This window comes from Motacilla alba, chromosome 9 (assembly GCF_015832195.1).
Source record: "Motacilla alba alba isolate MOTALB_02 chromosome 9, Motacilla_alba_V1.0_pri, whole genome shotgun sequence".
NCBI lineage: Eukaryota > Metazoa > Chordata > Aves > Passeriformes > Motacillidae > Motacilla > Motacilla alba.
The window spans coordinates 4,301,055-4,325,521 of record NC_052024.1 but is presented as its reverse complement, the minus strand read 5'-3'; the positions used below and the strand labels follow the sequence as shown (position 1 = coordinate 4,325,521).

General features: G+C 58.6%; 2 protein-coding genes across 3 annotated transcripts; both read left to right on the top strand.

Annotated features, from left to right (window-relative positions):
• Positions 1-1,519: 1,519 nt before the first annotated feature.
• TRPM2 (transient receptor potential cation channel subfamily M member 2) lies at positions 1,520-20,722 on the top strand. 2 transcript variants are annotated; one of them, XM_038146446.1, is made up of 33 exons: positions 1,520-1,786; positions 3,251-3,517; positions 3,851-3,936; positions 4,377-4,545; positions 4,994-5,174; positions 5,582-5,748; positions 6,193-6,373; positions 6,988-7,049; positions 7,230-7,430; positions 7,765-7,867; positions 8,089-8,210; positions 9,173-9,523; positions 9,896-10,033; positions 10,619-10,748; positions 11,033-11,178; positions 11,727-11,839; positions 11,972-12,185; positions 12,787-12,905; positions 13,211-13,343; positions 13,480-13,651; positions 13,911-14,094; positions 14,682-14,860; positions 15,004-15,136; positions 15,255-15,342; positions 15,914-16,001; positions 16,346-16,497; positions 16,988-17,064; positions 17,158-17,259; positions 17,514-17,600; positions 17,746-17,851; positions 18,469-18,570; positions 19,065-19,181; positions 19,422-20,722. In XM_038146446.1, the coding sequence occupies exons 2-33, from the start codon at positions 3,323-3,325 to the stop codon at positions 19,545-19,547; spliced, it is 4,524 nt and encodes a 1,507-aa protein (XP_038002374.1). In that variant the 5' UTR covers positions 1,520-1,786; positions 3,251-3,322; the 3' UTR covers positions 19,548-20,722. The 2 variants fall into 2 exon arrangements, with proteins under 2 accessions (XP_038002374.1, XP_038002372.1); XM_038146444.1 differs by having other exon boundaries at positions 1,521-1,786; positions 11,969-12,185.
• Positions 20,723-21,014: 292 nt separating this feature from the next.
• On the top strand, positions 21,015-24,465 carry LOC119704604. The gene is made up of 2 exons (XM_038146084.1): positions 21,015-21,500; positions 22,770-24,465. Exons 1-2 carry the CDS (start codon positions 21,015-21,017, stop codon positions 23,742-23,744), a joined length of 1,461 nt encoding a protein of 486 aa, XP_038002012.1. The 3' UTR covers positions 23,745-24,465.
• Positions 24,466-24,467: the final 2 nt, after the last annotated feature.

Sequence of the window (24,467 nt, the reverse complement as noted above, 5' to 3'; positions counted from 1 at the left end):
ATGCTTGACAGTTAGGGAAGGGATTTTTAATTGCACTTACTAAGCCTGTCACACACCTGAGCCTCCATCAGCACCACCAGCCTGCTGCTCCTTTCTGGCACCATCCATCCCCCAAGCAGCCCCTGCTCATCATATCTGCTGTCAGAGAATGGAACAGTTCATGCCTCAAACATTGATATAATTTTTTTTCTCATTATAACAAAAACTGTATAAAGAAGCTACAACTAAAGAAACCTGCCTGAAGATACCTGACTGGGACTTTGGACTGAAAGTCAAACTGCTGAGATTAGATAAAGGGAAAACCCTGTCACAGCACATGCCACAGTTGAGATGGCCATGATAGTATCCAGAGTATCCCCACACAATTTCAGAAGGCTTCAGCCCGTACAGAGTAACACCACACTGCTTCAGAAGGCTGCAAGGGGCTGCCCTTCTTATTCTTTAGCCCAGCCTTTTATCCCCTCATGTTGATGCAGTGCCCCTGTGTGCCCTCTGTTCCTTTGGTGGTTGCTCAGTGCCCCTGGGCACTCCATGGCTCACTGCTGCCAGTGCTGCTCACCTGATGCTCACAGCTCTGCCCACTGGGGATGAGGCTCAGCCCCATCCCAACCACCACAAGCTGTGTGCCTACAAAACCCATTCCTCAATCACCTGAACAAACAAGTAAACAAAAAAAAAGGATGTGAGCCAACCCCAGCAGCTGTGCTAAGAATCATCTCTGGCTTTCTTTGGGGTGGGGGAGGCTGTAGCCCACAGACCCACTTGCTGGGAGTGGGTTTGCACAGATTTCCCCCCAGCCGAGGTGGGGGAAGGAGTTTGGGTGTGCTGTAACCCCTGCTCGGGGGCAGTGAACCCATCCACCCTCCCTTGCACAGTCTGGCTGTGGAGCCCCCAAGCCTGGGAGGGCCACATCCACAGGACATTCATGTTAGAGGCAGCTGAGGTTAATTAATCCATTAATCCATCACAGGCCCCTCAAACTGACCCCCAGAGTCATTCCTGAAGCCTTGCCCCACAGGACTGCACGGGATGCAACAAACCCAAGATGTTTTGTAAGAGGCAATGGCAAACTCCCCCCCACCCCTGCCCTTCCCCCAGGAAAGTACCTGGATTTTCCTCCCTGGCCTGAGCATATATTAAACCATTTAATTCTGTGATTTTTGGAGCACAGAATTCAATGGTTTCACCACCAAGACGACCAGCTGGAGAGGATCAACGGAACATTATTGAGATCCACGGAGTGCTGATATTTTCCTTATTCTGTCCCTGTTACTCTCTTTCTGTCCCCCCCACCTATTCCCTATTTCTTTCTTTCCCTCTCTCTCTCCCATATTTACTATCAAATAAACCCCACACTATTGTCACTGGCGTATGTGACAGTGACATTTGCACCTTAATTGGGCAGAGGCACTTCTGACAACCTCAGTGACCGCATCCTGACGTCTGCCCGGAGGGGTTGGGGTGCGGATGCCCTGCCCTGGGGCTGGGGGCAGCGGGGGCTGGCTGCGGGCACTGCCAGGGTGACTCAGCCGCTCCAGCAAACTCGGGACGCGCCTGGGCGCTGCAGCTCCTCGGCACGGATCGCTCCCGCAGCCTGATTTGCTGGGAAGCTGCCAGCCGACTGCCGCCTCCTCCTCTCTGCAGGCAGCTCTGCCCCGCTCTCCGCTCATCGCCGCGTCTCCAGCGGCACAATGACCCGCCGGGCCGGAGGGACGCGGGGCTGAGCCGCTGTGGCGGGCGCGGGGCGGAGGAGCCGGGGATGCGGCCGGAGGATGCGGCACGGAAGGTACGGGCAGCCGGGCCGGGGGCTGCCGGCGGAGGGGCAGGGGGCGGGAGGAGCACGGGCAGCTCGCAGCCTTGCGGCTCTCAGCCTTGCAATTCTCAGCCTTGCGGCTCTCAGCCTTGCAATTCTCAGCCTTGCAATTCTCAGCCTTGCGGCTCGCAGCCTTGCACTCCGTCCTGCCGGGCGCTGTGAGCACCCCGTGCCACCGAGGGGCCACCTGACCCCCTCAAACTGGGAGGCAGGCAGCGTGTGCCGCGGTGGGGGGGCTCTGTCCTTGTCCCCGAGCCCTTAAGGACAGGAATTCCAGGTGCTGGAGGACGGCCGGGTATTCCAGGTGTTGGAGGACCTGCGGTGGGAGCCCTTCCCGCATGGGCTTATGAGCTGCTCGGGGCCGTGCCCCGAGCCCCCACGAGCCTGTCTGCCCTGCGGGACTATGAACAAGAATCAGGAGTGCATTTGACCTTATTTCAACTGCTCTTTCTCCAAAAATCAGATCTGCTGGGGGTTGTGCTGATGTAGCAATCCAGCCTGGCAAAATTTGCCTCTCAAGGTCAGTGGGGCTGTGGGAGATCCCAGGAGGGAGGCTGATAAAATAGCTTTTCCTTGCCACTCCCTGATTTAGCATCAGCACTCCTTTTTCCCACAAGGACTCCCCACCCTCGGGTGAAATGCAGGATTCGGCTTGAAGAAAGCAGACAAAATCCTCCTTAAGCACAGACCCCACAGCTTGACCAGAGCATCACCTGAGCCCGGTGCTGCCTCCATTACCTAATCCCAGCTCTCCTGGGAGGGCACCACCCCCTTTGGGCTCCAGAGACCCCAGGAGCATTTCCACCTTTGCTCCAGCAGCTCTCCTATCTCAGCAAAGGGGGCTGTGAGTGTTCAGGGGGGCTCAGGAGTTTTGCAGCGAGCCCATGTACATCTTGGGGCTCTCAGGGCACCTTTGCAGGGGACACAGGACTCCAGCACCCAGTCTCTGCAGCCAGCATGTCCACATTCCCAGATTTCCCATGCAGGGCCATGCTCAGCCTGCTCACACAAGAGACCTAGTTTCTGCTCTCCCTGCTGCCAGAAATATCCCAGCTGCCTGCAGGGGAGAGCAGGTGAAGGGAGTTACAGGCTGGCCGTGGTGGGGCACTTTGTGGGCATGGATGGGCTTCCCCGGGGAAGCGTGGTGCATGCTGAGGCTGGTCACCGCGCACGTGGTGACACCCTGTGTGAGGACCGTGGTGAGGGGATGGCAAGGGGACCAATCTCCGCCCTGGCAATGATGGATGGGGCACCTCAGTGCTCTTAGTTCATGGGCATCCTTTTTTCCTTTGAAGGCCAGGTTGGACAGGCTTGGAGAAACCTGTTCTAGGGGAAGGTGTCCCTGCCCTTGGCGGGGGGGTGGAAGGAGATGAACTTTAAGGCCCCTCCCAATCCAAAGTGTTTTGGGATTCTCTGATTCTCTTCCACTGCCCTCAGGATGGGGATGTTCAGGAGCTCCCAGCCTAGGAACAGGAGAAAGGAGGCTGAGAAGCACAAGACACAGGAGCCATGTCCGTGCGTGGCCGCTGCGCCAAGGTGCTCCCCTCTGAGCTGAACAAGGTGTGCCCCGAGAGAGGAGATGACCCTGCCACACACCCCAGGAAGATGAGTGACTTCGAGGTGGTCCCCAACCTGCAGCAGAGCAGCAGCAGTGTCTCAAAGAGCAGGAGGAAGGCTCATTTCCCCGCTGGCAGCAATGAAAAGGCAAGTCCAGGAGGTGCTGGAAGAGGGGACGGCTGGGCACGCACATGAAAGAGTGTTAATGAGTGGCTCACTAACAGCAGCATTAATAACTGATCAGGTTAGTTTTAGGGACAGACAGAAAACCTCCAGACATCTGAGGCACATGGCCAGCACTCATAGCCCTTCTCCTTGGAGTGCGTCTGGCTTTGTCCTTGCTGACAGCGATGGAGCTTTCATCCTCCACACCCACAGAACACCCAGATGTGCTCCCATCACCTTGGTGTCTGTCCCCTGGAATAATTTCTGGCCCCTTCCAGAAACCCTGACCCCTTGCTGCTTTTCTTGCTCCACCAGGAAAATCTCATCTCCTGGATTCCTGAAAACATCCGAAAGAAGGAATGCACCTATTTTGTGGAAAGCTCCCAGACATCAGATTCTGGGTGAGACACTCCCTCCTTCCCTCCCCTTCAGGAGAGCAGAGGTGAGGGTTGGTGATAAAGCTACAGCACCAGAAAATCCCAACTTTCTGTCACAGGGATTCAAAACCCTCTTTTTAACTGGTTCTTCAGCGTGTGGCAAGTCACCACATGGCTGAGATTCTGTGTCCCAGGGAAAAACATTTCCAATGCTTTTGCAGGAAGTCATTTCCATCCTAAATATTTCCGTCCTACATCTCTACCAGTGGAAATATTTGGATTTTCCCCCCTTAATTTCCCCCTAAAAACTGCCCTTGTTTCTGCACAAGTTCTGAGCTGGAGGAGCAGCTGGGCGGGAGATGTGCTGCCTGTGATGTTCCTAAGGAGAACAGCTCCTCCTGCCCAGGCTGAGGTCGGGCTTTGCCTTTGGGGTTTCTCAGTGAGGTTGTTGGTGTGTTTTTCAGGAGGATCGTTTGTGAGTGTGGCTATCTCAGGGAACAGCACCTGGACGATGCTGCCAAACCTCCCATCTTCCTGGGGAAGGAGTGGGACCCCACCAGGCACATCCAGGAAATGCCAACGGATGCCTTCGGTGATATCCACTTCACAGGGCTGGGACAGAAGACAGGGAAGGTGATCCGTTTGTCCCATCTGTGGTGTGTGGGGAGCCAGTATTTGGGTCTTGCCATGGTAGATGGCATGGGAGCATTTCCCTCCTGGATGAGAGGACATTGGGAAAGGGTGGAATTGCCCCAGAGGCAGCAGTGACTCAAGCAGTGGAGGGTTGAGACAGGACCCCTCCTCTCAGCCTTAAACCCTTTCTGAAACCACAAGACTCACGATTCAAGGAGCGGCTGTTCCCTGTCCTCGCCCTTAGATTGGTCTGGGGAATATTTGTTCCCAGGAAAGCGAATGGGAATAGGTCACGGACAAAGACCTGGACCAGCAGCAGCAGGACTCTGCTGTGGAACGATGCTGGGAAGCCTCTGGGGTGGGACAGGAGGAATTGTGTGGGAGGTGTCCTGTTACCCTGACCCTGTTGTTTATACCCAAAATGTGTGCATGGTCCCTTTTGTGGCAGTACGTGCGTGTCTCCTCGGATACCCCCCCGCGGGTCATCTACCACCTCATGACACAGCACTGGGGCCTCGACCCACCCAACCTGCTCATCTCAGTCACCGGGGGAGCCAAAAACTTCGTCATGAAGCCAAGACTGAAGAACATCTTCCGGCAAGGGCTAGTCAAGGTGGCCCAGACCACAGGTAAGAGACCACAGGATAATAAAATCATGGAAACATAGAAGTTTGGGTTGGAAGGGATTTTTAAAGGTCATCTGGATGCAGAGGGTCTCCCTGAGGTTGTACCTGGCCGTGCCAGGTTCAGTAAGTTGGGCTGTTCTGGTGATGCTGAGCTGCTTTAGGGGACCTGTAGGTCCCTACCTGGACCACAGTCACCAGGGATGGGCTGCTCCTGCTCAGTCGCTGCAAAGAGGCTCAAAAGGAGCTGGACTCGGAGAGGTGCTGAAGAAGGCATTGCCTGTGCTGCCAGGGCAGGGAAGAGAAATCCTCTGGGGGATGGATCACCCCAGGGACTCACAGCCACATGGGGGAGGCCAGGAGACTGCTGTGGGCAGAGCCTCTCCCTTCCCATGCCCCTCTGTGACCCCCAGGAGCCTGGATCATCACAGGGGGGTCCCACGCTGGTGTCATGAAACAGGTGGGAGAGGCAGTGCGAGACTTCATCCTGAGCTGCAGCCACAAGGAGGGCGAGATTGTCACCATTGGCATTGCCACCTGGGGGACCGTGTACAACCGCGAGAGCCTCGTCTGCCCCATGGTGAGCCAGGCAGCCCAGGAAAACCCAACTGTACCAGAAGTGATGGTCACAGGACTTTAGAATGGTTTGGGTTGGAAGGAACCTTACAGCTCACCTTGTTCCACCCTCTGCCATGGGCAGGGAACCTTTCATTAGACCAGGCTGCTCCAAGAGCCATCCAACCTGGCCTTGAACTCTTCCAGGGATGGTCCTAGGCTGGTATTTGCTGAGAAGCCCCTCCACCCTGCCCAGTGGTTCTGTGCTTCTCCTGGGTGGACTCTTGTGGGTGTGAGGGCAAGTGGAGCATGGGGCAAGGCTGACATGAGCACTGTGGGGGCACAGGGACAGTTTGGCCAGACTGTCCCCACATGCTGACCCATTCCTGTCCCCACGTGCTGGTTACTTTGGCTATCTGCTGCTCCTCTGCCAGGCTTCTCCCAGAGTGTCTCCTCCTGCACCTTACAGGGGGGCTTTCCTGCTGAGTACGTGCTGGATGAGGAGAACCAAGGCAGCCTGTCCTGCCTGGACAGCAACCATTCCCACTTCATCCTGGTGGATGACGGAACCCACGGGAGGTACGGGGTGGAAATCCCCCTGAGGACCAGGCTGGAGAAGTTCATTTCAGAGCAGACCAAGGTGAAAGGAGGTAATGGCAACACACAGCTCGGCCTGAGGCAGGGATGGGCCATCCCCCTGGAATGGTGTCCTTCCTGGGCTCCAGCAAGGGGCTGTGGCTTCCCCAGAGCATCCAGGCACAGGGTCTGAGAGGATTGCCATGATAAATGTGGAACCTGGTTCCTCTGTGACGCAGGTCAAAGAACCTTTCTCTGCCAGACTTATGGGATCACTAAAGGAGCCCCCAAAACCTTGGGATGCTGTGCTGGTCAGGGAAAATAGTTTCTCCCAGAGGGCCAGGTCCCAAGGGAGCTTCTGGGCGTCATCCTCTCACTGTGCAGATGATCTCCTGCCATAACACATGCACACGTGTGTTCACGGAGTCCCAGAATCCCCTGAGCTCGAAGAGACCCACAAAGATCCTCCAGTCCAACTCCTGGCCTTGCACAGAGTTGGAGAGTCCCACTACGTGTCTGACCTGCCATGCCAGACAATCCCTGGGCATGGTTTTGCTCCCCTCCCCTGAAGCCTGACGTGTCAGGGACACTGCTCCCACCTTGTCTTTCGCACTCCACCCCTCAGAGGAGACCGTACGAGCGGGATCAGCCCTATGGGAAGGTCACCCTGGATTTTGCTTCCCTGCAGGTGTTGCCATCAAGATCCCCATCGTGTGTGTGGTGCTGGAAGGAGGGCCTGGGACTCTTGATGTAAGGAACTGCTTGTGGCAAGCTGAGGGGGAAGGCAAAGGGGGGCAGCTCCTTCCCGGGGTGCTGCTCCCGGTGGTGCCACACGGACAGGAGTGCTGGGTGCAGCAGAGGGTGCCAGGCTCAGAGAGGGTCTGCAGGTGTCTGGCTGGGATCTGGACCAACCTCCTCGCTCTGTTGCAGACCATCTACAACGCCATCACCAACGGGACCCCCTGTGTGATTGTGGAAGGGTCTGGGCGTGTGGCCGACGTCATCGCACAGGTGGCCAACCTGCCCGTGGCCAAGATAACCATTGCCTTGATCCAGAAGAAACTGAGTGTCCTCTTCCACGACACCTACGAGCTCTTCACTGAGAGCAAGCTGGTGGAGTGGACCAAGAAGGTGAGTCCCTTGCAGGCTCCTCTGAGCTTTGGGAGACCAAACGGGTCCCAGGGGTCCTGGCCTATGAGCAGCAAGGGTCCCAGCGGGAAGTTTAATGGTGCCCCCAGCCACCATCATCATTGTCCTGGTGGGCACCCCAAGGGCTCAGGCTCTGCTGCCTGCTCCCTTTGGGCAGAGAGGGAGTGTTTGTGACCAAGCCATGGTGAGGACACAGCGCAGGGGTTCTGCAGGAAATGGAGGGTAGTGAGGAATTGCCCAGCACAGTGCAGGGCCTGTGGGAAGCAGCAGGGAGGAGATGCTGCTGCCCACTGCTTGCCCATGGCTCTCCTTGTAGATCCAAGACATTGTGCGGAGCCGGGAGCTCCTGACCATCTTCAGAGAGGGCAAATATGGCCAGCAGGACGTGGATGTGGCCATCCTCCAGGCCCTCTTCAAAGGTGAGGGGTGGGAGCCTCCCTGGGAGGATGGGGCAAGGTGAACAGGATGGGGGTCAAGTCACCTCCTACTGCTGCTTGACTTACGGGGACACCAAAGAAGTCCCCAAACCTTGCTACTGGGGAAAGATGATTATCCAAAGGGCCGCACATCCAAGGAGGCTTCCGGGTGGTATCTTCTCACGGGGTGATCCTCTGTTCTAACACGTGCACTTTGCACGCAGCATCCCGAAACCAGGACCACTTTGGCCGCGAGAACTGGGACCACCAGCTGAAGCTGGCCGTGGCCTGGAACAGGGTGGACATTGCCCGAAGCGAGATCTTCACGGATGACCACGACTGGAAGGTAGGGCCATACCTGTGCTGCTTGTCTGGCCAGGCTTACAGCTTGTCAGGCACTTCTCACCTTGGCTGTGCCCGGGGAGAGTTTTAAAGGGATTTCTCCTGGACCCCAAGCTCCCAGTGCATGGAGCTCACGGGCTGTCCTTCAAAATGCTGTCCTTCAAAAATGCTCTCAAACACCCAAAGCAGAGCTAAGCACACACAAAGGCCATTGGTATTTTGTTCAAAACCACTGTTTTGAAAGATCCCACCTAGAACATAAAATACCTCTTGACAGCTCTGCCCTGTGGTCAAACAGCAATTTGTCTCTAAACTCATCTCACCCAGCCTGGTGCTTTCCTGCTCGTACCTGATTACAGGGTGGGGCAGGGGCCAGCTCTGCCACCCCTGCCTGATCCTGCTGTTGAGGAGCCAAGGCTGAGCAGGGTTGTCTGTCCTTCCTGATGGGGCTGTGGAACTTGGAAGGGATTTTCCTATTGCAGTCAACGGGTTTGGGTCCCCCCAGCTCACACACCTTTGATGAGGCTGGGAAGGGCTGGTGGGAACTGGGAACCCAAAAGTGAAATAGTTGAGGATATATGCCCCATCCCTGGAAATGTTGAAGGTCAAGCTGGCAACCTGCGCACCTACAAGGTGTCCCTGCCCCTGGCAGGGAATTGGAATGATATGAGCTTCCAACCCAAACTGTCCTGTGATTTTGTGATATTCCTGCACTTGGGATAGGTGGTCTCTACCCTACCCATCCCTCTGCCCAGCAGCCAATGGGGCAGAGGGCTCCACTGCCACAGAAGAGTGCCCTCTTCTAACCCCCTGGGAATGTCCCACAAGTTTTAGTGCATGCCACATGCTCTTTCACATTCAAAGGCTCCTCATGTGCTCAGGGACAAAATCTCCCCCCAAGTGAGGAGCATGGTAGGGTGCTGCTCTGAGACCACGGAGACCCTCACCTCTCCTCTGGCCTGCCAGCCCTCAGATCTCCACCCCGTGATGGCAGCTGCCCTGATTTCCAACAAGCCAGAGTTTGTGAAGCTGTTCCTGGAGCAGGGAGTGCGTCTCAAGGATTTTGTCACCTGGGACACCCTGGTTTACCTCTACGACAACCTGGCGCCGTCCTGCCTGTTCCACAGCAAGCTGCAGAAGGTGCTGCTGGAGGAGAGAGAGCACACAGCCGGCTCCAAAATGCCGAGGCTGCAGATGCACCACGTCTCGCAGGTGCTGCGGGAGCTGCTGGGCTGCTCCACGCAGCCGCTGTACCCCAAGCCCAAGCACACGGAGCGGCCCCGGCTCTCCATCCCCGTCCCGCACATCAAGCTGAACGTACGCATCTCCGGGTTACCCGCTGGCTCCGGGGAGGGGACACTGCCTCAGGGAGCTGTCCTGGGGGGTGCAGCCGGGTCTCTGTCCTCTTGTCTGCTCAAAAATTGTACTAGAAGTGCCTTTTAGTCATCTGCCCTGCATTCCAGGTGCAACTCCCTACACCTGTAGCGCTGCGTGGATGTGCGATGCTGGCGGGCAGGAGCCAGGGGGTGGGTGCACAGCTCCACCTGATCCCAGCCCTAGAAAAAGTGACACTCCCAGGATGAGTCCAGTCTTAGCCACCACTCTACCTGGGCAAAGTCCTTTCCATGGGTGGTGGAGGCAGCACCAGGTGTTTGAGTGGCCTTGTGCTGAGCATTGCACACCTTGCAGGTGCAGGGGTCAAGCCTTCGGTCCCTCTACAAGCGCTCTCCTGGCCGAGTCACCTTCACCATGGACCCCGTCCGGGACCTGCTCATCTGGGCCGTGGTCCAGAACCGCAGGGAGCTGGCAGAAATCATCTGGGCCCAGGTATCACAGCCCAGAGCTCTGGTCACAGCTGAGGGGCTCGTATGGAGCCAAACCTCACAGCCCCTGCAACCTGGTGGGATTTGGGATAGTGGAAGAGCTGTCCTGAGCCTGACCCCAGCCAAACAGGAGCCAGCTAGCCAGCCTGAGGGCACTTAATGTCCATCCCCAGCCACACCATGAGGCCAGGTCCCTCTCTTCCTGGCCAAAACGGGAAGAGGGGCTGTGCTGGGCCAGAAGTGGGCTAGTCAGGCTGAGAGAACCCGCAGGGACACAGCAGCTGGGGTGGAGAGGGCTTCCACTCATAAACAGCATTCCAGGACAAGAGGCAGCGCAGCTGGTGGCACAGTGAACATGCCAAGGAGTCACTCTGTCCCATAAGCCAAGGGCAGGGTTGTTCCCATGTTCCCCAGGCAGTGGGTTATCCACAGGTGAGCTCAGCCCTTGTTAAGGCAAGCTGTCCATCCTCAGCACCAATCTGTTTGGGCCACCCTCCTTCCTTCCCGTGGGAGCTGGGGAGGGCTTGTCAAGGCTTCGGGGACTTGACAGACAGAGTGTCCATGCTTCCCTTACCCTCTTCTGTGCCAGAGCCAGGACTGCATGGCAGCTGCACTGGCCTGCAGCAAAATCCTGAAGGAGCTGGCCAAGGAGGAGGAGGACACGGACACCACCGATGACATGCTGGCCCTGGCCGAGGAGTATGAGCACAAGGCAATTGGTGAGCAGGAGGGCTCCTGCCCCCCAGAGCTGCTCCTGCACCCCAGAGCTGCTCCTGCACCCCGCAAGGCTGGTGAGCTTTACTCAGGAGATGTCTGGGAGGTGAGAAATGAGGGTCCCATCCTCACAGGTGGGGATTATGCTCCACAGGCCGTGCCTGCATGGTGGTGGGAGCACAGGGAGTACCAGTGCATGGCGCAATGTCCTGATCCTGCTCGGAAGGGTGACTCTGTGGGTGTCTGGCCCCAGAGCTCAGCCTCATCTTCCTGGTACTGGCCCTTCCAGGTGTGTTCACAGACTGCTACCGCAAGGATGAACAGAGAGCCCAGAAACTTCTCACCCGTGTCTCTGAAGCCTGGGGGAAGACAACCTGTCTGCAGCTGGCGTTGGAGGCCAAGAACATGAATTTTGTGTCCCATGGGGGTGTCCAGGTGGGCTGAGGGAATGTGCCCAAGTGTGCCTAAGATCCAGAGTTCCTCATGGGTAGTATTGTATTTGCGCTGCCCCCAGACAAGGGAAGGAAGGAAGGAATGATGAATCTGACTCCATGTTCTCAGAAGGCTAATTTATTATTTTATGGTACTATAATATATTAAAGAATACTAAACTATACTATACTAAAGAATACAGAAAGGATACTTACACAATACTAAAAAGATACTAATGAAAACTCATGACTCTCCAGAGTCCCAACACAGCTTGGCCCCAATTGGCCAAAGAGTGAAAACAACTCACACTAGAATCCAATGAAACAATCACCCGTGGGTAAACAATCTCCAAACACATTCCAGACGAGAAAAACACAGGAGAGGCAAATGAGATAATAATTGTTTTCCTTTTTTCTCTGAGGCTTCTCAGCTTCCCAGGAGAAAAATCCTGGACAAAGGGATTTTTCAGAGAATGTGAATGGCACAGGGTGGCTGTGTGACTCCACCCTTCGGCCTCTGTAGCCAGCACTCCTCTTTCTCCCTCTTCACAGGCTTTTCTAACCAAGGTCTGGTGGGGGAAGCTGTCTGTGGACAACGGCCTTTGGCGGGTGATAACGTGCATGCTGTTCTTCCCGCTGCTCTACACCAACCTCATCACCTTCAGGTACTTCTGGCAGCTGGGACACTCCTGCACTGGGGCAGGGGCTTCCTCCGGCCTCCCCCTGTGGCTGGCTGGGGGAAGCTGCTGTGGCATCTCTTGGGCAGCCGAGCCCACGGCCATGCCTGCTCCCAGCAGGGAGAAGAGGCTGCAGCCCATGGGCTGCCTGGCGCGCCTCCGAGCCTTCTTCACAGCACCCATCGTCATCTTCCTCATGAACACCCTCTCTTACTTCACCTTCCTCCTGCTCTTCGCATACGTCCTGATGGTTGACTTCCAGCCGACGCCGTCCTGGCGGGAATACCTCATCTACTTCTGGCTCTTCTCCCTGGTGTGCGAGGAGACCCGCCAGGTGTGGGCAGGCACAGCTGAGGCTGGCAGGTGGCACAGGAGGAGAGACACCCCTCTGGGTGCTCGTGGGAGGTCCCACACAGCTCATGTTCCCATGCTGCTTCTCATGTGACCCCCTATTCCGAGAGGTCCCGGCACGTGGAACCACCAGATCCCCCGTCTCTGAGGCCAGGGATTCTCCTTGGTGCATCTGGCTTAGCCCTGTATATTTGCAGAAGAAAAGGCTGTAGGGCTGGTGGGCTTTTCCCAGGAGATGTCTGGTGTCTGTTTTGGGAATGTTAGGAGATGGAGGGAGCTCTACCTTTGGGTGAATTCCCAGCAGGATTTCCAGGTTTTGCCTGATGTTTGAGATTTTCCAGCTTTTGCTTCAACATCTCAGTGCTTTTCTCCTCCAGCCTGAAGAGCCCCAATGTCCCTGGTGTCCCCACACTCCTTCCCAGATGTCCCCATGCTCCTCCCATGCCCCTAGAGCAAACCACCTGGGCTCAGGTTACCTCTGGCTCCGCGAGAGTGTCCAGTGATGGCCAGATGATCTGCGTGGTCTCTCCCCTCTACGAGGCACATGAGTATCTTACACCCAGCCCCTCTTCTCCTCCCAACAGGTGTTGTATGACCCAGACGGACTGGGGGTTGTGAAAATGGCTTCCCTGTACATCAAGGACTTCTGGAATAAGCTGGATATCTGCGCCATCCTAGTCTTCATCGCAGGGCTGACTTGCAGGTGAGCTGCAGAGCTGGACAGTATTTTCACAGAATCATGGAACCTCAGACTGGTTTGGGTTGGAAGGGACATTAAAGCCCATCCATTTCCAGCCCTGCCATGGTCAGGGACACCTTCCACTATCCAGGTTGCTCCCAAGCCCTGTCCAACCTGGCCTTGGACACTTCCAGGGATGGGGCAGCCACAGCTTCTGTGGGCCACCCTGTGCCAGGGCCTCACCACCCTCTCAGCAATTCCAACCTAAATGATTCTATATGGTTCTACAGTGGCACTGAGGTGTTTCCTTTCCTCTCCTCCGTGTCCAGGCTGATCCCATCAACATTATATCCTGGGCGCATCATACTGTCCCTGGCTTTTATCATTTTCTGCCTGCGCCTGATGCACATTTTCACAGTCAGTAAAACACTGGGGCCCAAGATCATCATTGTGAAGCGCATGGTGAGAGCTCCCCTCTGTCCTGCTGGGGTGAGGCTGGACTGTCCTGCTACAGCAGCTGGATACGCCACCCATGTTATCCCATCCTGGAGAGGGGCTTGCTCCAGGACACAGCTATCCTTCCCCTCTGTCTTTGCAGATGAAGGATGTCTTCTTCTTCCTCTTCCTGCTGGCAGTGTGGGTGGTGTCCTTTGGGGTTGCCAAGCAGGCTATCCTGATCCACAATGAGGAACGCGTGGAGTGGCTTTTCCGTGGCGTGGTCTACCATTCCTACCTGACCATCTTCGGGCAGATTCCCTCCTACATCGATGGTACGGGACACTGGCTGTGACAGCCGTGGCATGAGCAGGGTGGCTGTGGCCAAGCTGATGTGCCAAACTCATGCTGTGTCGGCCCATGGAAGTCCCATAGAGCTGGCAGTGAGCAGAGCACCTGGGATGGTGCAGATGGAGGTCAAGTCCCTGCCTGGTGCTAAGCTCCCTGGATGCTGGCTGCTGTCTGAGAGCAGAACGTGCTCCCCAAGACACCCGAGGTTGGGCCACCATGGAGTCACGCTGTGCCCTCCCACAGGGGTCAACTTCAACATCGACCAGTGCAGCCCCAACGGGACCGACCCCTACAAGCCCAAGTGCCCAGAGACAAACGCGGACAACAAGACACCCATCTTCCCAGAATGGCTGACAGTCATCTTGCTGTGCCTGTACCTGCTCTTCACCAACATCCTCCTCCTCAACCTCCTCATTGCCATGTTCAAGTGAGTCTGGGGGCTCTACATGTGGTGGAAGTAGTGGGATCCCACTTGGGGATCATAGCTGCGGTAGGAGTAGTTGCAGCTTGGGGCTGATGAGGGAGCTGGGTGGAGCTGGGACACCATTCAGACACGATGTGCCCCTTTTGCTACATCTGGGATCACCATTTATTGCTGTGGGTCTTTTGGGCAGTTAGGACTTGGTGAAGGGAAGGAGAGATCTTGACTCCATTTCAGAAGGCTGGTTTATTATATTATGATATATATTACATTAAAAAAGACCACACTATAACTGTACTACAAAGAATGGAGAGAAAGAATCATCAGAAGGCGAGACAGGAATAGAAAGGAATGAATAACTAAGTTTTGTGAATCCCAGAGAGTCCGAGAGCTGCTGCCTCCTCAGTTGGCTACCAAGTAGAAACATCCCACACTGACCAATCGAGGAAGCACCTGCTGCATTCCACAGTAGCAGAGGAGGCCCTCTCAGCTTCTCAGGAGAAGAAAATCCTAGCAAAGGGATTTTCATAAAATATCACAACCACATGCCCCCTCATCCCCACGGCACGGCTGACACCTGGGCTCTGCCCCAGCTACACCTTCCAGCAGGTCCAGGAGCACACGGACCAGATCTGGAAGTTCCAGCGGCACGACCTGATCGAGGAGTACCACGGCCGCCCGCCCGCGCCCCCGCCCCTCATCCTGCTCAACCACCTGCAGCTCCTGCTCCGGCGGGGCTTGCTCCGCCGGCCGGCCACGCACCACAAGCTCAGTGAGGACCAGCGTCCCCCTCCTGCCCTTTGCCCCCTCCTCAGGGCACGGTACCGCGAGGCACGAGGCTGGGCTCACGGGCTGTGCTCCTGGGTTTGGCATGGCCAGGGATGTGACAGCGCTGCCGTGCTCTTCCTTCGGCAGAGGAGAAGCTGGAGAAGAACGAAGAAGCCGCCCTTCTCTCGTGGGAGATGTACCTGAAGGAGAGCTACCTGCAGCACCAGCAGTGCCAGGAGAAGCAGAACACGGAGCAGATGATCCGGGACATTGCGCAGAGGTACGGCTGCTCCCTGGAAAGGAAGTCCCTTCTGTCCTTCGGTGCCCTGGGCATGGAAGAGTTGGGATCAGTGCAGGGGTGGCTGCTGAGGGTGTTCCAGCCTGCACTGTCTCTCCAGGGTTGATGTGCTGGCAGAGCTGCTGGACTTGGACGGGGTGAAGAGGACAGGGGTAGTGGAGCAAAGACTGGGCTCTCTGGAGGACCAGGTGAGGCAAAACCAGGGCAAGTACCCAAGAAAGGTGAAATTTTTCCAGGGGCTGACTCAATTGAACCAGAACACAGAATCTCTCTGGATCAATACCATTTGAGACAGCTTGAGTTTCTTTGCCGTTAGCACCTGAGGGTTAAAGGTGTATAGGAAAATTCTGTTTGACTCCAAAGTAAACAGGATGCAGGTGGGAAGTGGTGGGATGGGCCACTGCCTCCACTAGTCACCCAGACAGTTAGAGCTGACGCAGCTCTTCTCCTTGGCCTGAGAGGGCCCTCCAGACCTCCTGGAGACAGAGACTCTCTGTCCCCTCCCTCCAGAGCAGTGGGGTGTCCAGGGAGCCAGCCCAGCCTTGGCATATCCTGTTTCCATCTCCCTTTCCACCTGCTTTGTAAAAATAATCCCCTGGGGAAGGTTTTCCAAGACAAACACCAGGACACCGCCGGGATCCCTGCTGCCCACAGGGCACAGCAGTGGGTGCCAAGGGCAGTGGTGCCTCCTGCCAGGGCGGGATGCCGTGGCGCTCGGGGAGCAGCGGCACCGGGGATGACCCTCTGCGTGCCCTGCAGGTGCATCAGAGCGCCCAGGCCCTGCGCTGGATGATGCAGGCACTGCGGGGCAATGGCTTCAGCTCAGGCGAGGATGTGCCGCCCGTGGGTAAGCAGCGCTGGCTCCTCCTCAGCAGCACCGGGGTAACCCGGGCCCCACACTGGGGCTGAGCAGCCCCTCACACCCCTCTGTCAAGCAGGGGGGCAGAGGTTCCTTTGGTCCTGGGAGGTTTGGTGTCTCCATGAGGTCATCCAGCCCCTCCTGAGTCCATTCCCACCTTCCCCGGGGTTCCATCCAGGACCTGCCAGAAGGGAAGCCAGGGTCCGCGGCCCCAGGGGACATCAACATCCCCATGGAGAGACCCAGCCAGCCCCCTCAGCAGGGCCCTATTCCACAGCGCTGGACTTGGTGCCCTGCTTTGCGGGACCCTGCTGTCTGTGTCTGCTTCACAGGCTCTTCCAAAGCTTTGGACACCAAGGAGAGTGCCCTGGAGGGGAGGCCCGAGGAGAGCCGGCCCCCGTACCACGTGCTGGCCCGAAACCTCCTGTACCCAGGGTCTCACACTCTCCGCTTCCCTGTGCCCGATGAGAAGGTGCCCTGGGAGGTAGGACCTGTGACTCTGGGCAGTGGGGCTGGGAGGAGAAGGCTTGAGGCATATCCTGACAGTGGTGGGAAGAGGAACCCATCATCCCATTTGAGAGCGGTTGCTCTTCCCAGCCCTGGGACCCTTGGCTTCCTGGGGAGTCACTGCTTGAGTGACCCCAAAGAAAAGGGGATCCATTCCTGCTAGGATCTGCAGTGCTGGGAATGCCTGGGGATGCTTGGTTGGGCACAGGGGGTACAACCACCCAACTCTCCATTTCCTGAAGCACGGCTGGCTCAGGATCAGACACTGGCCTCCACGGGGGTGTGAGCCCTCCAGCCAAGGCTCTGACCTCAGCCCCCAGCAGAGCCTGGAGCATCCCCTGGGGAGCGATGCCATGAGCTGGGCAGAGGAGAGACCGGGCCATAAGGCGTCCCTGGAGTCCCAGCCCCTGTCTGCTGTGAGGGCAGGGGCACAGGCCGGGGGGCTGACACAGCCATGTGTTGTGCAGGTGGATTTCCCACTCTACGACCCCCCTGCCTACTCGGCTGACCACAAGGACATGGCTGTGCAGGACCCCTTCAGCCTGTGAGTGTCCCCCCACACTCCCCTGCCCTCCATCCACCCCTTCCCTGCGTGGCACAGCCAACCCTCCCTGCCGGGCTGCCTCCCACCCTCCAGCTCCTTGGAGTCTCTCCTGAAGATCAACTACAACACCATGGATGGGCTGATCGACCGGCAGAGCTTCCACGGGCTCTACGCCGTGCAGGACGGGCTGCCACTGTGAGTGCCACTGCCACGTGCAGGACGGGCTGCCACTGTGAGTGCCACTGCCACGGCAGCTGCCTGGCAGGACAAGCACGGGGACACGGAGAGGCCAGGGCTGCCTGGGCACTTCCATCCCATTCCTGCAGGGTTAGCTCCATGCACTGTCCTTAGGGCTGACCCCCCCAAAAACACCCCCAAAGGTGTGAGATGCGGGGGTAGGGAAGGGTTATGGGGGTGCACAGAGGGAGTCCTCTCTCTCACCCTGGCAGGAACCCCATGGGCAGGACGGGGCTGCGAGGCCGCGGGAGGCTGCACTGCTTTGGGCCCAACCATGCCCTGCACCCCGTGGTGACCCGGTGAGTGTGTCCTGCTGCAGCACGGTGGAAAAGGGGCCAGGGGGTCACCTCAGAGACCTGGCCAAACCCCACACTGCCAGCGTGACCACTGCTGGGCAGAGGGGAGCCACGTCCAGCTGCAGCATGACAGGGACCTCTTCCACAGCTGGAGGAGGAACTTGGATGGGTCCATCATAAGGAAGAGCCTGAAGAAGATGCTGGAAGTCCTGGTGGCCCAGTACCCCCTGTCAGATGTCTGGGCTCTGCCTGGGGTAAGAGCTGGCAGAAACCAGAGCTGGTGCTGGGGAAGGGAAGGGAAGGGAAGGGAAGGGAAGGGAAGGGAAGGGAAGGGAAGGGAAGGGAAGGGAAGGGAAGGGAAGGGAAGGGAAGGGAAGGGAAGGGAAGGGAAGGGAAGGGAAGGGAAGGGAAGGGAAGGGAAGGGAAGGGAAGGGAAGGGTCCCACAGAAAAGGGGGAATCACAGGCAGGGGTCACAGCCTGGCTGAGGAGGTACCTCTGCCCCTCCTGCAGAACACCTGCATGCCAGGCTGCTGGGGGAGCAGTGGTCTCCTTACATTCACCCACTCACTCTGACTCCCTGCTTCTCCCTCCTCCCCCTCCATGGCTCCAATCCTCACATCCTTCATGTGAGCCTGTTAAGGTATTGCCAAAGCATCCTTTGGCAGACGTTGGATCAGGCAAACTCAGACATCTACTTGGGCAGAGCTGAGGACTTTGGGCAGGAGAGGGAGGATGGGAGGCACCAGCAGACCTTGTTTGGTATCCTCTGCAGTGGTGGCAGGCAACTGCCTGATGGCCAAGCTGGTGGCAGGGAGGGAGGCTGGAGTGCGTTGACGGCTGGCCCCATAGCTGACATCTGCTTTGGCACAGGGCTCGCTGGAGCCAGGCGAGACGCTGCCGCTGAAGCTCAAGTGGATCCTGCGCCGGGAGTTCTGGCCCCAGTTCCAGAACCTGCTGAAGCAAGGCACTGAGGTGGGGGCACACGCGAGTCCCTGGGGTGTCGGGCCACAGGAGGGCTCAGTGCTATGGGGCCATGTGGGCATCCCCCTGGATGACACACAGGCGTCAGGGTGGTACAGGCGCTTGGGGACAGCACTACAGCACGGGGACATGTGGGCATCGCGGTGTCACAGGGCCACGTGGGTGGCCCAGGGTACAGAGGCAGCGTGCATCACCTCTTGGCCACTGCTCCCACCAGAGAGGAAGGGGCAGGGGAGGTGAGGATGTGCCATAATTCATGTCTCAGGGAGCAGGGGGCTCAGGGAGCAGCCCAGAGACCCTGAGGGAGGGCTGCCCACAGCAGAGTCTGTGCCTGCAGCAGTGGCTCCCCATGGCTCCAGCTGCAGCGGGAGCGGGGCTCTGGTCTCCAACAGGGCAGAAGACCTGCAGGGCGATGCCCCACCTGCCCCCAGGGTGCCCTCAGAGAGGTGATGAGGGCTCTGCTCACATGGCATCTCCATGCACAGGTGCACAAGGGGTACCTGGACGACCCACGGAACACAGACAACGCCTGGGTGGAGACGGTGGCCATCAGCGTGCACTTCGACACCCAGAACGACGTGGAGATGAAGCGGCTGAACTCGGTGAGGGGCTGCCACCCCCGGGGGCTCCCTGACCTGGCTCACATGGGCCTGGGGCACAGCAGCCAGATCTCCAGAGCCACATCTCCACAGGACTCTGTCTGCATGCAATGGGGGAAGAACAGGGGGTGAACACGGGGTGGCACCACAGTGCATGCCCCAAAAAGGCAGGCAGGGGGTGGGGGACTGGAGGCGCTGTTGAGTGTGGCTGGCAGCAGACGTGTGACATCTGTGCCCCTGCAGTTCCTCCAGGGCTGTGACCCGGAGCTGTGCATCCGCTGGCAGGTGCTGGACAAGAGGATCCCCCTGCACGCCAACCACAAGGAGCTCCTGCACAAGGTCTCAACCCTCCTCGGTGCCTACTACTGAGGCCTCGTGCACAGGGCTCCTGCTGCCCCCCACCAGGTTCTGCAGCTCCTGGGACCTGCAGCTCCACCCCAGCTTGTCTGGGAGAACATGGGAGCTGCTGGAGCTGAGGTCCTTTGGGTGCCTCTGTGAATGTATGTTGCAGGTCTCTGGGAGGGGTTCCTGAGGGCACGGGCTGACTGGGCAGTGAATCCCAGGCCCTTGAGCCACCAAGTTCAGCCCCAGCTTGTGTCTTGGTGCTTCCACATCAGCCCACAGCACTAGCCTAGAGCTCGGGCCACACAGAGCCATGGGGCTTTTCCTGTGGGATGGTCCTTCTGCCCACTCCAACCTGCTCTTGGCTTCAGGGTGGGCACTGGGGGCTCGCCAGTCCCAGCTACCCCTCCACCAGAATATCCATCACTGCTCCCTGCTGCTGCTCTGAGCCCTGGCAGCCCCACTGGCACAGATCCCAAAGGATTGCTCTGGAGAAGACCTGGAGTCGCTCCTGTGGCAGCTGTACCCGTACCTCTAGTTGCCTCAGACCCAACAACATGGTCCTGAGCTGTGAGCCAGCACTTCTGATGGTGTGAGCAGCTCTTGGCTTATATACCTATGGTTTCATAGCCCTGCACAGGCCCACCTGCCATGCCCCAAACTGTGTGTGACCCTGCTTGTGTACGCTGAGCGCTGGCTTGCAGCTAAACTTCCCTCCTCCCTCTGAGCCAAGGCCCCAGCTAAACATCACCTGCCTGTCCCCACTGCTTGTGCACATGGATGGGAAGTGGCAGCTTGCTGGGACACAGGCGATCCATGCTCTGTGGTTCCTTGGGCAGGCAGGGACAGGAGAGGGGACATTTGTGTGTCAATCCCAGGCATCCCTGCTTTTAAGGGGTCTTTCACTCACATTTTCTGTTGCCCGCCATGGGGAGAACAAGGCACAGTGGATACATTTTTTGATCATCCAGAAGAGCCCCACGGTGGCATGTTATGCCTGGCACTGCTCAGGAAGGGATTTTGGTTCCCCACCTTCTCCCAGTGGATCAGACACTGGCTAGCCAAGGCTGCTCCTCCCACGCTGGTGGCCACCACGGCACACCTGCAGTTTCACCAGGGATGCACGGGGGTTTGGCAAGGGGAGGGGGCTCAGTCTGGCAATGTATTCAACCCAGCTCAATAAACCATTATTAAACACTGCAGGCTGCTGGTGTCTTACAGCTGTTTAACCAGGGGCTGCTCCTGGAGGCCGTGCAGGCTGCTTCTGCAGGCCGTGCTCGGAGCGCACCTCCAGGATAAGCCCCATTCCCACCCCAAACTTGTTGTACCAACTCGCTTCGCCTGCAGACTCACCCCCAGGGACAGTTGAATCACAGAGGGGTTTGGGTTGGACGGGACTGCAATGGTGATTTCATTTCCAGCCCCCTGCCATGGGCAGGAGCACCTCGCAGCAGAGCCGGCTGCTCGAGAGGACTGGAGCCGCGCAGAGCTGCAATGGGAGCTGTGCTCCCAAGCGCTGGCACGGCACCTTCTCCCATCGCTCCCGGACCGCCGTCTGCCCCTGGTCTCCGTCACCTCCAGGCCGGGGCACGGCCGGGGAGGGACGATCGTGCCCTACAGCAGCTGATGAAGCTTCTAGACTCGCAGGCCGGACCGCAGCCTCCAAAAACCGGCGGAAATCTCATTAGCAGCGCTCAGTTTCTGCACACCGCGCTCGGCGCGGCCGCCCTCCCGCAGTCCCTGGGGACGCTGCCCGGCTGTCCCAGCACGCTGCTCCCCCTGCCCCCATCCCGCACCGCCCCCATCCCGCACCGCCCGGGGCCCCCATCCCGCACCGCCGGGGCCGCCGCGCCGGGACCGCCCGGCCCGGAGCGCCACGGGAGCGGCCGCGGCAACAGGTGGGGCCGGCGGAACCGCACCGGCACCGCACCGGCACCGAACCTGAAGCCCGAGAGAAGCAGAGCCGCCCTGGCCAAGCCGGTAAGCGAGCGCCGGGCTCCGGGGCAGCGGGGGCGCTGGGGGTCGGCGGTGCTGCGCGGAGGAGCCGCGGGGCCCCGGCAGGGCAGGGCAGGGCAGGGCAGCGGGGCGGGCCGGAGCATCTCCCCCGCACAGCCCCGGGAGCGGGGAGGCTGCGGCTCCTGGGGGCCCCCGGAGCCCTTCCACGCCGGGGGAACCGGCATCGCATTTCCTTGTTCCCCGGAGAGACGGAGCTGTCGGAGCTGCCAGAGCCCGGGGCATTTTGCAGGGCCAGAGGGATTCCCGGGAAGCCCAACTTCGTATCCCGGGGCAGAATCCACTGCTGTGTGCAGGGCTGCGGGCAAAGCTGCAGACAGCGTCCTTCAGGTATGAGCATGCCTCGGGTATGAGCATCCCTCAGGTGTGAGCTTCCCTCAGGTGTGAGCTTCCCTCTGTGGCACCCTGAGCACGGGCACACCTGAGGGATGCTGCTGTCACCAGGGGAATGCCATTAGCAGAAGAATTCTGGTACCAGAGGGACCACAACTTGGTGCCCATAGTGACATCACATGGGACATTTAATTCTCATGAGAAATGTTCCCTTGCCTCCCAGATCTCCCCTCCACGAGGGTCTCTTCTCCCAGGCTGGCCAAGGCAGCAGCAGCAGGGACATGAGCAGCACCAAAGGCAGAGGAAAGGTGTCCCACCTGCTTCACGTCCTGCCTTGCCCCTTTCAGCACTGGGGTGTCCTTTGGGGCTCCTGCATCAGCCCTTTTACTGTGCTAGGCAGTGGCTCCTCCCTTCCCCTCCCACCCCCAGAGCCAGGCTGTCGAACCACACTCTTTGTTTACTTTAAAAAAAAACGAACTCACCTCCGAACGCTTCTTTGGTGAAACTCGAGGAAACCTGGCTTGTACCAGCTCACAGACCAGAAGGGAAGGGAAAGCAAAAGAGCTCCACATCTTGTTATTTAAAACCCTGGTGATGATTAAATCAGTCTGATGGTCCTTAGAGTCTGACTCATCATTTTTTTTAAACACTCAGGGTTAGTGAGATAGGGGTTTACTGCTGCTGCTCTCCAGCAGCAAACTACAGCATCCCCCTGGAAACTGGCAGCAGGATGGGGCAGAGGCTCCCGAGCCCGTCTCCACACCCCATCTGGCAGCTCCCTTTGTCCAGCGGGGTGGTCTCTGCAGAGACAGCGGTAGGGGAGCTGGGGTTTCTATTTCTAATTAATCCAAATTAAGCAGTCCTGGGAAAGACAGCCAGTGTCGCTCCACTCTCGTTCTCCAGTCGCACGAGCCCAGCCTGTCACCGCTTCGCCAGGGCACATCACACACGAGCCATGTGTTGCAGGAAATAAGGCCGTGTCACATCCCCTCCACCCACAGCTTCCCCTCGGCCACGGGAGAGGCCTTGCAGGAGCGCCCAGGGGCCGTCCTGCCGCCCGGGAGCTGCTGCCACGCCCGGGGAGCTGCCAGCGGCCATGCTGAGCTGGCTGCCTGCAAGATGACCCTCAGCACCGCGCCAGCCACCAGCACGGCCCAGGCTTTCTTCTGCCTCCTGCTCTGCATCCCCTGGGGCAGCTCCTGCCCCCCCAGCTGCCAGTGCACGGAGCGGGCAGGGGCCAAGGCTGTGCTCTGCAGCTCCCGGCACCTGGAGGAGATCCCCAAGGACATCCCCAGAGACGTGGTGTTCCTCAAGCTGGATGCCAACAGCATAACCAGGATCCCCAGCAACGCCTTCAGGCACCTCTCTCACCTGGAGGAAATCGACCTCTCCAGGAACGCCATCGAGAAGATCGACAGGGCGGCTTTCAGAGGGGTGGCAGCCGGGCTGCGGAGCCTCGACCTCTCCGGCAACCGCATCCGCAGCATTCCCAAGGAGGCGCTGCTGGCTCTCAAGGCCAAGCTGCGGCTGGCCAACAACCCCTGGCACTGCGAGTGCGCCTTGCAGGAGGTGCTCTGGGAGGCACGGCTGGACCTCGACTCCGTCCGGGACATCACCTGCCACACGGCCCCGCGGCAGGAGTACGTGGGCAAGCCGCTGCTCCAGGTGCTGGACGCGGGCGCCAACTTCTGCAGCGTGCGCCAGAGGACCACGGACGTGGCCATGTTCGTCACCATGTTCGGCTGGTTCGCCATGGTCGTCGTCTACGTCGTCTGCTACGTGCGGCACAACCGCGAGGACTCCTGCGGGCACCGGGACCGGCCGGGGCCGCTGCCGAGCGCCCAGGCCCACGCAGGGACCAGCAGCACCGCCCTGTAGGGCAGGGCTGGGTGTCAGCCACGGGCTTCATTCTTCTCGGCGGGATTTTCCAGTGCTTTCTTCAGAGCCCTGCCACCCATCCTCCCTCCCCAGCGACGCTGGACTGAGCGTGAGCAAACGACATGGGGAGGGATGCCAGGGACACTGTGCGTGGGCCTGCCCATGGTGACCAGGTTCTGGGGACAAAGCCCCAGCAGACCCTTTTTCCCTGCCAGAGCTGGGCCCGCAGGGAATGCAGCCCCAGGCACACGCTTGTGCTTGGGAGAGATGGGTTGTGGGGCCAGGAGGTCCCTGGGGTGCAGAGGGTCACTGCAGAGGGGTCAGCCCATCCTGGCTCCAGTGAGGCATCAGCCTTGCCAAGGGCAGGACATCCTCCCCAGGGCCCTCAGTACCAGGAGAACTCCAAACCTCTGTTTCCTCAATAAAGCCCTGCACTTAGGAAAAGCCCTCAGGGTTTGTGCTGTGCTGGGAGCTGAGTGTCCAGGGAGGGTGGTAGCGCTTGTGGTGCTTGGGGGGGTTATCCTAATTCAATCTCTCCCAAAGCAGGCCAGCCTAAATTCAATGTACCAGCGCAACTCCCATTAGGTGCCGTCCCCTCCCACCCTCAGCTGAATCTCGAGCAGGGACCAGCTGCCCAAATACATCTGGTCTTGCCTTATCTTGCCCTTCTCAGGGCTGAATTAGAGTTGTTGTTCACAGCTCAGTGATGGAAGTAAATCAAAT